Source organism: Eublepharis macularius, chromosome 5 (assembly GCF_028583425.1).
Source record: "Eublepharis macularius isolate TG4126 chromosome 5, MPM_Emac_v1.0, whole genome shotgun sequence".
Taxonomy (NCBI): Eukaryota; Metazoa; Chordata; class Lepidosauria; order Squamata; family Eublepharidae; genus Eublepharis; species Eublepharis macularius.
This window is the reverse complement of record NC_072794.1, coordinates 60,331,030-60,343,331: the sequence shown is the minus strand read 5'-3', so window position 1 is coordinate 60,343,331 and position 12,302 is coordinate 60,331,030. Positions and strand designations below refer to the sequence as shown.

At 46.5% G+C, this 12,302-nt stretch overlaps 1 protein-coding gene across 1 annotated transcript in view; it reads left to right on the top strand.

Annotated features, from left to right (window-relative positions):
• The window catches only part of SPATA1 (spermatogenesis associated 1), a 51,441-nt gene that overhangs the window by 16,910 nt on the left and 22,229 nt on the right, over positions 1-12,302 (top strand). Inside the window, exons 4-5 of the mRNA XM_054980083.1 lie at positions 10,859-10,912; positions 11,001-11,220. Coding sequence (XP_054836058.1) covers positions 10,859-10,912; positions 11,001-11,220 — 274 coding nt within the window. The remainder of the gene's footprint in view (positions 1-10,858; positions 10,913-11,000; positions 11,221-12,302) is intronic.

Genomic DNA, 12,302 nt, shown 5'->3' with positions numbered 1-12,302 from the left:
CAATGAACATACCAGCGTAGAAGGAAAAATAATTTATTCAATAACAAACATCAAGTGACATACAGGAAAGAAATAAGTACACAAAACCAACATACACAGCAACAAGCCACACATACAACACAAAGGAAGGATATCACCTAGTGCAACACTTCTTTAATACCCTTTCAGTTGCTGGGGGATCCCTTCTAACAGCAACAGGGAACTCCTTTGGCCTGGTTCTGCACGGCACTTGCTGCAGCTCAGTCTGTGGTGAGACCCCATTTGAGAGGGAATTCACCAAGACTTATATAGGTTAAACTTACATATGCCCCCCAGTACATTAATCCTCTTCAAAAGAGGGATGATTAAAGAGAAGTTGATGGTCACAAAGGGAAGGTTCAAGACCAAAACATGCTCTCAGTGTCCCAGGCTAGCACTGCAGATCAAGGAAGTGCTGGCGCTAGTTCAAGAAATTATTGCCTGTCTGTCAGGTGTATTAATTTAGTATCCTTGTGGCCAGTTTGCTTGACTTCTTTAGGAATCCTTGTACTCAAAACACCAACAAGGCCAGAACTCATGTCAGCAGAGAATAGTATAGCTTAGCAAGGCATATTCAAGCAAGAAATCCCATTCAGGCTCTGGCATGAATAGAGCAAGATGGCAGAAAACAGAGTTGCGCTTACCGTAACTACTGTTCATTGACATCTTCTGTGCAGACACACATGGGACTGCGCCTGCGCAGGCCTGCCGACCGGATTTTTTTTTACTAGTCAACGTCCACTAGGGGGCGCACGTCCGATCCAATGCGCCTGCGCGGCAGTTTCCCGCCCGAGCGACATTGGGCGACGTCGCCCCCTTTCCCCTCAGTTTCTCCTTTGCCGCCGAATGTCTTCACATTACCTGGAAGAACACAGCGGGGTAGGAGGGAGGGTTGTGTGTCTGCACAGAAGACGTCAATGAACAGTAGTTACGGTAAGCGCAACTCTGTTTTCACTGTCCGTCTTCTGTGCAGCCCCACATGGGAGACTCACAAGCCACTTACCCAGGAGGCGGGCATGTGTTCTCACCGAAAAAGAGACTGAAGCACTGCATTACCAACAGCAGCCTCTTTCCTTTCCCACACATCTAGTGCGTAATGTTTGGCAAACGTGTCAGAGGACGACCACGTTGCAGCCCTGCAGATATCATGCAAGGGCATGCCCCTGAGGAAAGCCGCAGATGCAGCTTGCGCCCTGGTGGAATGAGCTTTTACTTCCAAAGGGCAAGGTAACTGAGCCTGAGAGTAGCATGCCCTAATAGTTTGGGTAACCCAGCGAGAAATTGATTGAGCCGTAGCAGCTCTTCCCTTCCTGGGTCCATAGTAGCACACAAACAGTTGTTTGGTACATCTAAACTGTGACGTACGATGTAAGTAAAACAAAACAGCCCTCCTGACATCTAAGGAATGTAGGGTCTTTTCCGGAGCACCAGAAGGGCTAGGAAAGAAGACAGGCAATACTATGTCCTGTGAAGTATGGAACTGAGTGGAAACTTTAGGCCTAAAACGAAGGTCAGGTCTCAAGACCGCTTTATTTTGATGGACCTTCAAGAAGGGCGGGTCACATCTCAGGGCCGCCAGTTCGCTCACTCTACGAGCAGAAGTAATGGCAACTAAAAAGGCCACCTTCCAACATAACCATTTCAAGTCACAAGTAGCGAGTGGCTCGAAGGGCGATTTCATAAGTCCAGTCAGCACCACCTGCAGTGACCACTGGGGAACAATATCTGTCACCTGTGGATACATGTTATATAACCCCTTCAAAAAAGACTTTGACAAACTATGGGAGAACACCGTCTTTCCATCTATCTTAGGGTGGAATGCTGAAATTGCAGCCAAATACACTTTAATAGAGGAATTAGAAAGTCCCCCGTCTTTTAGAGACAGGAGGAACTCAAAAACAGAAAACAACTGGCAATCCCAAGCATTCAGGCCAACATCAGTAGCCCAGGTCTCAAAACGTTTCCATTTAGCTGAATACGATCTTCAAGTGGTGTCTCTACGGGCATTGAGCAAGATTTCAGCTACCCTGTCAGACATCCCCCCTGCCCCTGAATGCGCCAAGCAGTGAGGCTGAGTTTGGGTAGGTCGTGATACCACACTCCTTTGTCGGACAGAAGGTCCGGATTCAGGGGGAACCGACGGTATGACCCGTGGGACAGCTGCATGACATGCTGGAACCAAGCCTGTCTGGGCCAAAAAGGTGCTACCAAAATCATGCGAGGCCCATCCCTGTGAACCTTGCTGACCACTCGAGCTAACAGGGGGAAGGGGGGGAAGGCATAAAACCGGTGCCCTGTCCAGCGTATCTGGAATGCGTCCCCTATGGAGTGACGACCGAGCCCCCCTCTGGAACAAAACTGTAGAGCCTTCTTGTTGGCCTCTGAGGCAAAAAGGTCTACATCCGGAAACCCCCAGTCCAAAAAGATGGTATTCAGGTAGGAGTCTGCTATAGTCCACTCATAATTTTCGGATCGCATTCAACTCAGTTTGTCTGCTATCACGTTCGTGGTGCCCGGAATATGGACTGCATGCAGGAATATGTCCCTCTCCACGGCCCAGGTCCAAATTCGACTGGCCTCGTCGCAGAGTACCCTGGAAGTAGTGCCCCCTTGCTTGTTCAGGTAGAACATAGTGGTGCAACTGTCCGTGAGTACCTGAACCGACCTCTGGTGCAGCGTGTCTGCGAAAGCAATAAGGGCATAACGTACCGCTTTCAGTTCTAGCAGGTTAATATGATCACTCTTATTCTGCTCTGACCAAATTCCATGTGCCCTAAGGGACCCACACTGGGCCCCCCAACCTATTGTGGAGGCGTCGGTTGAAATAGTAATATCAGTTTGAACCGAACCAAAACCTACCCCACGTAAAAGATTAGGTTCATTCAGCCACCACTGCAAGGAGCGAAGGACCCCCCTGGGTATCGAGTACCGTTTGTTCTGGGACCCATGTTCAAAATCATGAACAGAAAGGAACCACAACTGAAGGGGTCGCATGTGCAACCGGGCCATAGGGGTAACTGCCGTGGAAGAAGCCATAAGGCCGAGCAGTTTCTGTATAGTTGTGACTGACTGAAACCTACATCTCAAGAAGAGGGTCACCAGTTTCCCAATTTTTAATGCACGGTCCCTGGGCAGAAAACCCCTATTTACCACACCATCCAGTTCCATACCAATAAGCAGAATCCTCCTGGATGGGGTAAGGTTAGACTTTTTTAGGTTGACCAGCAGCCCCAACCGGCAACAAGTACTGAGGGCAATTTCAAGTTGAGCCCGTAGTTCATCGGCAGAGGGAGCCGCTAACAACCAATCATCAAGGTAGGGATAGATGGTACACCCTTGCTCCCTCAAATACGCCACCACCACGGCCATACATTTCGTAAAGACCCGGGGGGCCGACGAGAGGCCGAACGGGAGCACCTGGTAGTGGTAGATCTTATCATTACACAGGAACCTACGGAATTTTCTATGGTCAGGATGGATGGCGATGTGAAAGTACGCGTCCCTGAGGTCCAGAACAGCAAACCACATGGCCTCCGGCATTAATTGGTGGACTGTATTTAAAGTAAGCATCCTGAACCGCTTAACGAGAACGAATTTATTCAATTCTCTTAAATCCAAAATGGTCCGGACACCACCATCCTTCTTGTCTACCAGGAACATCTTAGAACAGAATCCCCAGGAGGAGTCCTGTGAAAGCACCTCCTGCACCGCTCCCTTATGCAGAAGCTCTATAACCTCTGTCTGTAACTTATCAGAATAGGAGTGCACTGCATAATCAGGAAGAGACAACACGGGGTAAACATCAAATTGAATTTTATATCCAACAGATATAATATTGAGAACCCAACTATCCCGGGTAATTTCCGCCCAAGCAGAGGCAAAACGAGCCAATCTGCTACCAAAAACAACGGACTGTTCCAATCCTAGTCAGAACTGCTTGGGTTGAGTTGCTGACTCCTTGGCATCAGGGCCCTGATGCGTGCGCCGTGGGCAGTAAGCCAGCCTTCTGCGCTGATAGGCATTCGCAGGTGGTTGGGGAGGCCTGTAGGACCCATAACGCGGATATGGTTGGTATCTGTTGTGCCGACCACGGTAGCCTTGGAACGAGCGGTACTGGGAACGGTTATCGGTGAACTGCCTGGGGAGGAGGATCCCGTAGGAACAGGCCGTCAGTCGATCTTTACGCTTCTGCGAAAGGTACTCATCCGTTCTGGCGGAAAAAAGGGATTGGCCCTCAAAAGGCAGGTTCTCCACTTTGTTACGCGTCTCCACCGGGAGTGCTGTGGTGCGGAGCCAGGAGTGCCTTCTTAGCACAACGGAGGATGCCAACGCTCTTGCGGAAGTGTCCACCATGTCATGTCCTGCATTGATTTGTTGCCAGGACAGTCGAAGTGCTTCATCAAGCACAACCTTGGCCAATACCTTCCGATCAGCAGGAAGTTTTTCCATGAAGACTGCCATACGGTTCCACAAGAAGATTTGATAAGCCCCCATAATAGCCGAATAATTGGAAATTTTCAGTGTGAGGGCCGCAGAGGAGTACAACTTCTTGCCCAGCGAGTCTAGCTTCCTACTTTCTTTGTCAGTGGGCACAACGTGGGAACCCTGGCGAGGACGGAGCTGCATTTCTTCCGTAACAAGGGAAGAGGGAGGTGGATGAGCAAACAGGTATGTACAGACGTCATCTCTGGTTTTATATAATGCTTCTAGCTTCCGAGACGTCGGGTAAACTGTCGCTGGCTTCTCACAGATGGTGTTAATTATGTCCACCAAACCCTCCGTAAATGGGAACGAGATGGTCTGCGGATTCCCAGACTGAACATATTGAAGGATCTTATCCTTCGGCTTCGGGTCTACTGCCGAAATATCGATGTCCAAGGAGCGGGCCATACGGATCATTTGTTTCGTATAGAGCCTATAATCATCTGTTGGTGAAATACGACCAGTCCCGATAACGATGTCCTCTGGCAATGGGTCAGACGGAGGACTAGGACTCGGGTCTTGATAAGGATCGCCCTGCTGATAATGGGACCCCCGTCCGGGGGACCCATAACGGGAGAATTCACTCCGTACGTCACCCCAATATTCTCTGCCAAGGGATGGGGAATACGACCGGTGCGACCTCGCATAGAGGGAACCTTCCCCTTCAAAGCCTCTCCAAGGAGAACGATAAGGTGGATCCTCTCCACCGATGGGCCCACCGTGCACCCAGGCACGTGAAGAAAGAGGAGGAGCGTCAGGCAGGTCACCATCATCATCTGCAGAACGGGGAGATAGAGGAGACAGGTGTGGAGATGGAGTCGCAGGCCTCTCCCATAACACCTCGTCAGTTTGGGCAGAAGTCGATTGTATGTGCTTCGACTTCTTCTTGGTCTTTTTGGCAGTCGAAGCCGGTAAGCCACGTTCGCAGTCACGACTCCGAGGTATCGGATCTGAAGATGTTAACGGATCGGAAGCATTTGGATCCGCCGAGCAGGAAGATTTGAAGTGAGGCTGGGGTGAGTCGGGTCGGCTTTCTTCGGAACCGACGACGACGACTGCGGTGCCGGATCCGATGGCTCAGGAACCGACCCAGCAGGGATGTTCGGAACCGACGATGTCCTCTTCTGCACCTTCGGAACCGACGTTGGAGGTGGTTCCGACCTCAAGGGGGACCTGGACCGATGACGGCGCTTCCGAGTCGGATCCGGCTTCAACAGCCTCCCACGATCAGAGGCGGATCCGACGGTGGTGTTCGGGTCCGAGGTCGGAGCCGGTGGTTGACGGGGCCGGTCAGGAGAACGGGATCGGGGGGTGGAGATGGAGCTACGGGCAGGTTGTACGGGCACAGATGTCTCGACCGTCCCGCTAACTGGCGATGGCCCTTTCTGAGGGGTACTCGGGGCCCCGGATGCGTTCATAGCCCTTTTCCAAAGCAGGGCGTTCAACCTATTAGCCCTCTCAGCCCTGGCCTTAGGCGTAAAGCGCCGGCAATGCTCACACTTCTCCACGATATGACCTTCTCCCAGACACTCCAGGCAAACGGAGTGGCCATCTGTCCTCGTCATCTTCGTAGAGCAAGTCGAGCAACGTTTGAACAAGGCCTTGTCAGCCATCTCTTTCAAACAGTCGATTTCTCCTCACAGAAAAGTAACTTCTTCACAGCGGACAGCTAGCAGCTAACCGGTCGGCGGCAAAGAAGAAACTGAGGGGAAAGGGGGCGACGTCGCCCAATGTCGCTCGGGCGGGAAACTGCCGCGCAGGCGCATTGGATCGGACGTGCGCCCCCTAGTGGACGTTGACTAGTAAAAAAAAATCCGGTCGGCAGGCCTGCGCAGGTGCAGTCCCATGTGGGGCTGCACAGAAGACGGACAGTGAACTTGTGATTACAGATGGGCACGAATCGCATTACAAACTTCAAAAACCCACGAAAATGGCAATCGCGCGATCGCGATCCAGCGGTTTGTGATTGTCCACGGCGAACGAACCAGCGTTTGGGAGAGGCCTGGTTCGGTGCGTTCGGCTGCGGTTCTGGAAGCCAGACAGTCAGGCACCAGCAATCAATTCCCCTGGCAACGGAGCCGGGGGAATGCCTGAACTCTGTCTGCGCTCCTTCTGTTGCCCTGGAAAGCCGAATGGAAGCCCAGCTTACCTTGATCGGCAGGTCTTCCTTTCAACCACGGAGCTGCAAAGTGGTTACAAGTTGGGAGAAGACACCCAGGGGAGCGAGGGGGAAGGGGTGTTCTGTAGCCATGGGCACTCCAATCTCATCCCTGCAAACCCTGATAGGCAGCTCTGACGGCCAAACACAGGCCTCCTGCATTGCTCAATGGGACCTGTGCTTATAAATAGCCATGGGCTCCCAGGCTGGGATTCACTTTCAGCTAGCAGTGGAGTGGGACAGAGCTCTTGCTTGCCACTTGCTAGCCTTTGAGGAGAGAGACTGAGAGTATAATTCAGCTTGGATTTTTGTGGGAGTTTCCTGGGGGCCTTGGATTGGAGAGGGTGTAACTCCAAGATCTCTTTTGCAATCTTGTCCAAACTTGGGTGATGGCTGTAGGAGAGCTTGCAAAACACTCCCCGGGAATATGGGCTCTCTAAGTGCCACGGGGGCTGTTTGGAGCCCCACGAACCACAAACTGGTTCGGTAACAGAAAATGTTCATTGCAGTTCGCAATCTCAGGATCGTTGGCGGCACTGAACCACAAACCGCCAGTTCACTAAATTTTTTTGGTTCGTGCCCATGTCTACTTGTGATACACCAACTAAAATTCCTTGATATACAATATTCTTGCATAATTCCCACTACATTGACCCAGAGCTGGGAGGCAGAGGTTGGCATGGGTTGGGGGGTGGGGGAGGACCAACACAATGAGATAATGAGGTGACAATGTTATAATGTCATAAAGTTTTCTTCACAAAAAAGAAGTATCTTGGGAAAGGAGGGGGATGAGAGAGAGGAGGGGGAAAGGGAGAAGGAAGAGCTGAGAGGAGGATGTAGAGACCAATCAGCCAGAAGTGGCCTGCAGGGGGGAGGATGGTAGAACAGAGGAAGGGGGAGGGAAGGTCCTGGAACAAATTATCAAACAATCAGTCCTTGAGCATTTAGAAAAGACAGCTGTGATTACTAAGAGCCAGCATGTGTTCCTCAGAAACAAGTTATGTCAGATTAATCGTATCTTCTTTTTTGAGAGAGTTACTACTTTGGTGGATCAGGAGAATGCTGTGGACATAGTTTATCTTGATTTCAGTAAGGCTTTCGATACGGTTCCACATGATATTCTGGTTGGCAAGTTGGTAATATGTGGTTTAGATCCTATTACTGTTAGATGGATTTGTAACTGGTTGATAGATCGTACCCAAAGAGGGCTTTTAAATGGTTCCTCATCTTCTTTGAGTGGAGTGACAAGTGGAGTGCCTCAGGGATCTGTCCAGGGCCCTGTGTTGTTCAACTATATATGACTTGGATGAAGGCATAGAGAATGCTCATTAAATTTGCAGATGATACTAAATTGGGAGGGGTTGTAAACACAAGATTCAAAGTGATCTTGACAGGCTGGAAAATTGGGCTAAAATTAACAAAATGAATTCCAACAGAGATAAATGTAAAGTTCTGCATTTAGGCAGGAAAAATCAAAAGCTATGGTCAATAGTATCAATACTATCACTTCTGTATATAAATGTTTCTTAGCTAGTGTGGTATTTTTCTTTAATCTGGGCCGGTGTTTTAGAGTGCTGTAGTCCACTCCAGCATTTAGTGTGGGCAAGAACAAATAAAAGGGAAATTGCTGTTAGTGCAACTCCAGATAGGGAAAGAACTTGACTTATTAAACTGTGCTCCTATTTAACTAAGCTGCCTCCTTATTCTGCTGCCTATTATTAAGGATGTGATAGCTGGATAGGGATGGTTGAGGTTAATTTAGGATTCTTGTCATGAATCAGAAGTGTCACTTCAGTTTTGTTTTGTACTTCCTGAACTGATCACATTAAACACTCTTACTCACTAGATTATATCACTGTCAAGGCTTTCTTTGAATTTCGTTTCATTGGACTTTAATCATGGTTCCCCTCACAGTATTGAATGTGATAATATAAATAAATGTTCCTTACTTTTATAAAAAGTTCCCTCTTCTCTGTTCTTTACCACATTAGGTAGGTAAAGGTAGTCCCCTATGCAAGCACTGAGTCATTACTGACCCATGGGGGGACGTCGCATCACATTTTCTTGGCAAACTTTTTATGGGGTGGTTTGCCATTGCCTTCCTCAGTCATCTACATTTTACCCCCAGAAACCTGGGTACTAATTTTACCCACCTTGGAAGGGTGGAAGGCTGAGTCAACCTTGAGCTGGCTACCTGAACCCAGCTTCTGCCAGGATTGAATTCAGGTTGTGTGAGCAGAGCTTGGGCTGCAGTACTCCTGCTTACCACTCTGTGCCACAGGACTCAGAGTGGACTATGGCAGCGTAAAACACTGATCCACGTAAAAGAAACTGAGGCAACTGAGAGGTGAAATGATAGTCCCCTTCAAGTATTTGAAAGGCTGTTGTATAAAGGATGGAGTAGAGTTGTTTTCTGTTGCCCCAGTGGGTTGGGCCAGAAACAATGGGTTAAAATGATAGCAAAAGCATTTTCAGCTAAACATTAGGAAGAGGTTCCTCACTGGACAGAGTGGTTCCTCTCTGTAACAAGTTTCCCAGGAAGTGGAAGATTTTCCTTCCTTGGAGGTATTTAAGAAGTGGCTATATTGGCCACCTGACAGCATTGATGATTCTATAACTCAATATGAATGTACGCAAATCAGGAGAGGGAACACATGAAGGGATAAGTCAGTGCTAGGCTCTTCTGGCCCTTTCTAAATGCTCAGGGTAATGCTGATGCCACTTTGGGGTCAGGAAGGAATTTTCCTCCAGGCCAGATTGCCTGGGGATTCTGGAGGTTTTTTGCCTTCTCCATATAGCGTAGGGGATTCACTGAGGGGGAGAGATAGGTGTGAATGTCCTGCATTGGACAGGGAGTTAAACTAGAGGGCCCTTGGGGATTCCTTCTAGCCCTATGTTTCTGTGTTTACTATAAAACATTTCTTCATCATTCTTTAAGGATAATAAATGTTTCTTCATCTTTATATTGTCGAAGGCTTTCACGGCCGGAGAACGATGGTTGTTGTGGATTTTCCAGGCTGTACAGCTGACCATAGCTATACAGCCCGGAAAATCCACAACAACCATCATTTTTTCATCTTTCCTTAAGGATAATTTTATCTTTTGGTTTAAACGCTATGAATATAAGGATTAACCAACATAATAAACTGAAACAGCATAATTAATATGATAAATAGCCCCTTAGAAAAAAGAAATTGTGTTCATTTCTTGATAAGATATATTAAACACTTTTTTGAAAAAAGGTCAAGGGATATACAACAGTTCGGTAAAGCAATCCTATTAAAACGTGTCAGATCCTGCAAACCATGCATTAGGAACTTACAGGGTTGAATTTTCTCATTATCATATCTCCTCATCAATCCACTGTGATCCCTGGAAAACACATGCTGATAGTCAGGAGATGCTTGTGGACAAAATACCGTGGAGTAGTGGTTGCAGTAAGGAGGGAAAATTGGATTGTCACATATCCTTTTGTTCACAAGCATCCCTTGACCCTCAGTACCAGCTTTTCAGGGGTCATAATAGACTTTTGGGGGAAACACAATGTGAAAAATATTAACAATAAAAATGTGTCAGCACTCTGAGGATTTCTGTGGACAGAAATGGAGATGATTTTTAACAATTTTCTCCTCCCACAGCAGGCATCCATCTCCTCCCACCCCCACTTCTGCCAGAAGTTGCACTTCATAGGACATTTTGTGCTGCAGCAAGAGGGGGTGACTAGGATGTTGAGATGTGTGGACATAAATCCCTTCCATCTGTGGAAATTACTAGTAAATTCAAGACTATAAAAGCAGCAAGTCTTTATAAAGAAAAATATCTTAACCATTCAGTAGAAATATTCCACAGCTGTATTCTGTACTTTTTTCCAGTTCCCAAAAATTTGAATCATAGCAATTCTTTTTTTAAAAAAGACAAAAAATGAAGTGCTTTTTATATACTGTACAGTAAGAAAGTAGAATGGTGGAAGAATATTGACAGGCTGGAGCTAAGCTTTATGTATCTTTAGAATTGACATGATTATGAATTGCAAGTTATTTTCCCCCTCCTTTTTGTATTGTTAAATTTCAATTTAGATTAAAATTTATTATTTTAAAAAGTTGAATGAGATAGAAATTGAACAACATGGTGCAATTTCATCACAGTTTCTTTTTCTTTATTTCTTTTTTTGAATAATGTTGCTCATGTTTTTATCATTAGGTAAAAGCAAAGCAAGAGATGGAACTGAAACTGAGATCATTTGCTCCTCCCTATGTATGTATATTGCTGCATCATTTTTAGGAGTAAATTTAAAATTACTAACTTCTTAATCTTTTACAATTAACATGTTGTATGTTTTCAGGCATTTCATCCAGAGCTTTATTTGTTACCTGGAGTAGAAAATATCTATTCATCTTCATCATCAACTCCAGAGAGACCTCTTAATAATATGGAATGTGTGTTGGCATATACATCTCTTCATAAATCACATCGTTCAGCTGCTCCAGATCATGAAGGGGATCAAAATGCAGCAGTTTTGGAGAGCGCCCAGAAAAATCATTTCAGTTGGATGCAGGAAAATGGTAATTACTTAGGAGAGGATGGAACTGAAAAGGCAAGCGCTCTGGTTCTGCTTATAAAAGAGTCCTCGATGAGAAGATAATGAAATAATTTAAGTATAATTTACAAAAAAGTAAAAGTGAGATATCTAACTTGTTTTAAGAAGGAAGACTATTAATACAAAGAATGCCAGTCTCCTCTGGTAAGAACTTCACAGCTACCACGTCTTCAAATAGTTGGCAAATGACTGGGGCAGCGGCCCATGCTACTGAAGGAAGCCATGGCTTTCCATTTGTGAGACCTGAGCAAGGCTATCAATAATCGGACATTTTGGAGGGCATTCATTCATAGGGTTGCCATATAAGTCAGAAGCCATTTGATGGCACTTAACAAACAGTTGTGAATAGGCTATGAATAACAGCCTCTTTTCAGGAAACGATGTTGCTGAAGAAAGGAATTGGCTTGAAATGTTAAACAGTGTTAGACAAGTATTATAGAGCAAAGAACTGCCTTGCCTAACAACTTTTAAAAAGGATTTTCAAACATGAATTTCAGCAACATGAGTTATTACTATAATAAATATGATAACTGACAGGGTGGTTTTAAAGTTACACAAAACACACAAGAGATGCTTAATAGCAGAACTATATAGTTTTTACAAGATCTGAATGGACTGGGATCACGGCATGCATGGAGACTTCCAGCGTCACCTGCAGAATTTATAGCAGGGGCTCTTGCGCTGATGGGCCAATGCCTCTTTGGTCTTGCAAGTGTGTATTTTATGTAAGTGCCTAAAAACTATTAATTATTGTTCTTTCAGTTTTGCTTTAGTGGCTTGGATTCATCTATTACTTCTCTGAACTCTTGTTTTTGCTTAGAATGTGGCAATAGAAGGTTGGCCTTGTATTTAAAAGAGGCTCTAAGAATTTCATCTGTCACTTTAAAATGTACATTATATAATGATTAGAGATGGGCACGGTCCGCATAATGGACCTAATTTCGTCACGAACTTACCCAGTTCGTCCTTCACGAACACGCGGGCCGTGGGCGCGTGTTTTTCTCACGAAAGCGCCGAACATTGGGGCTTTCTGTCCGTGTGTCCGTT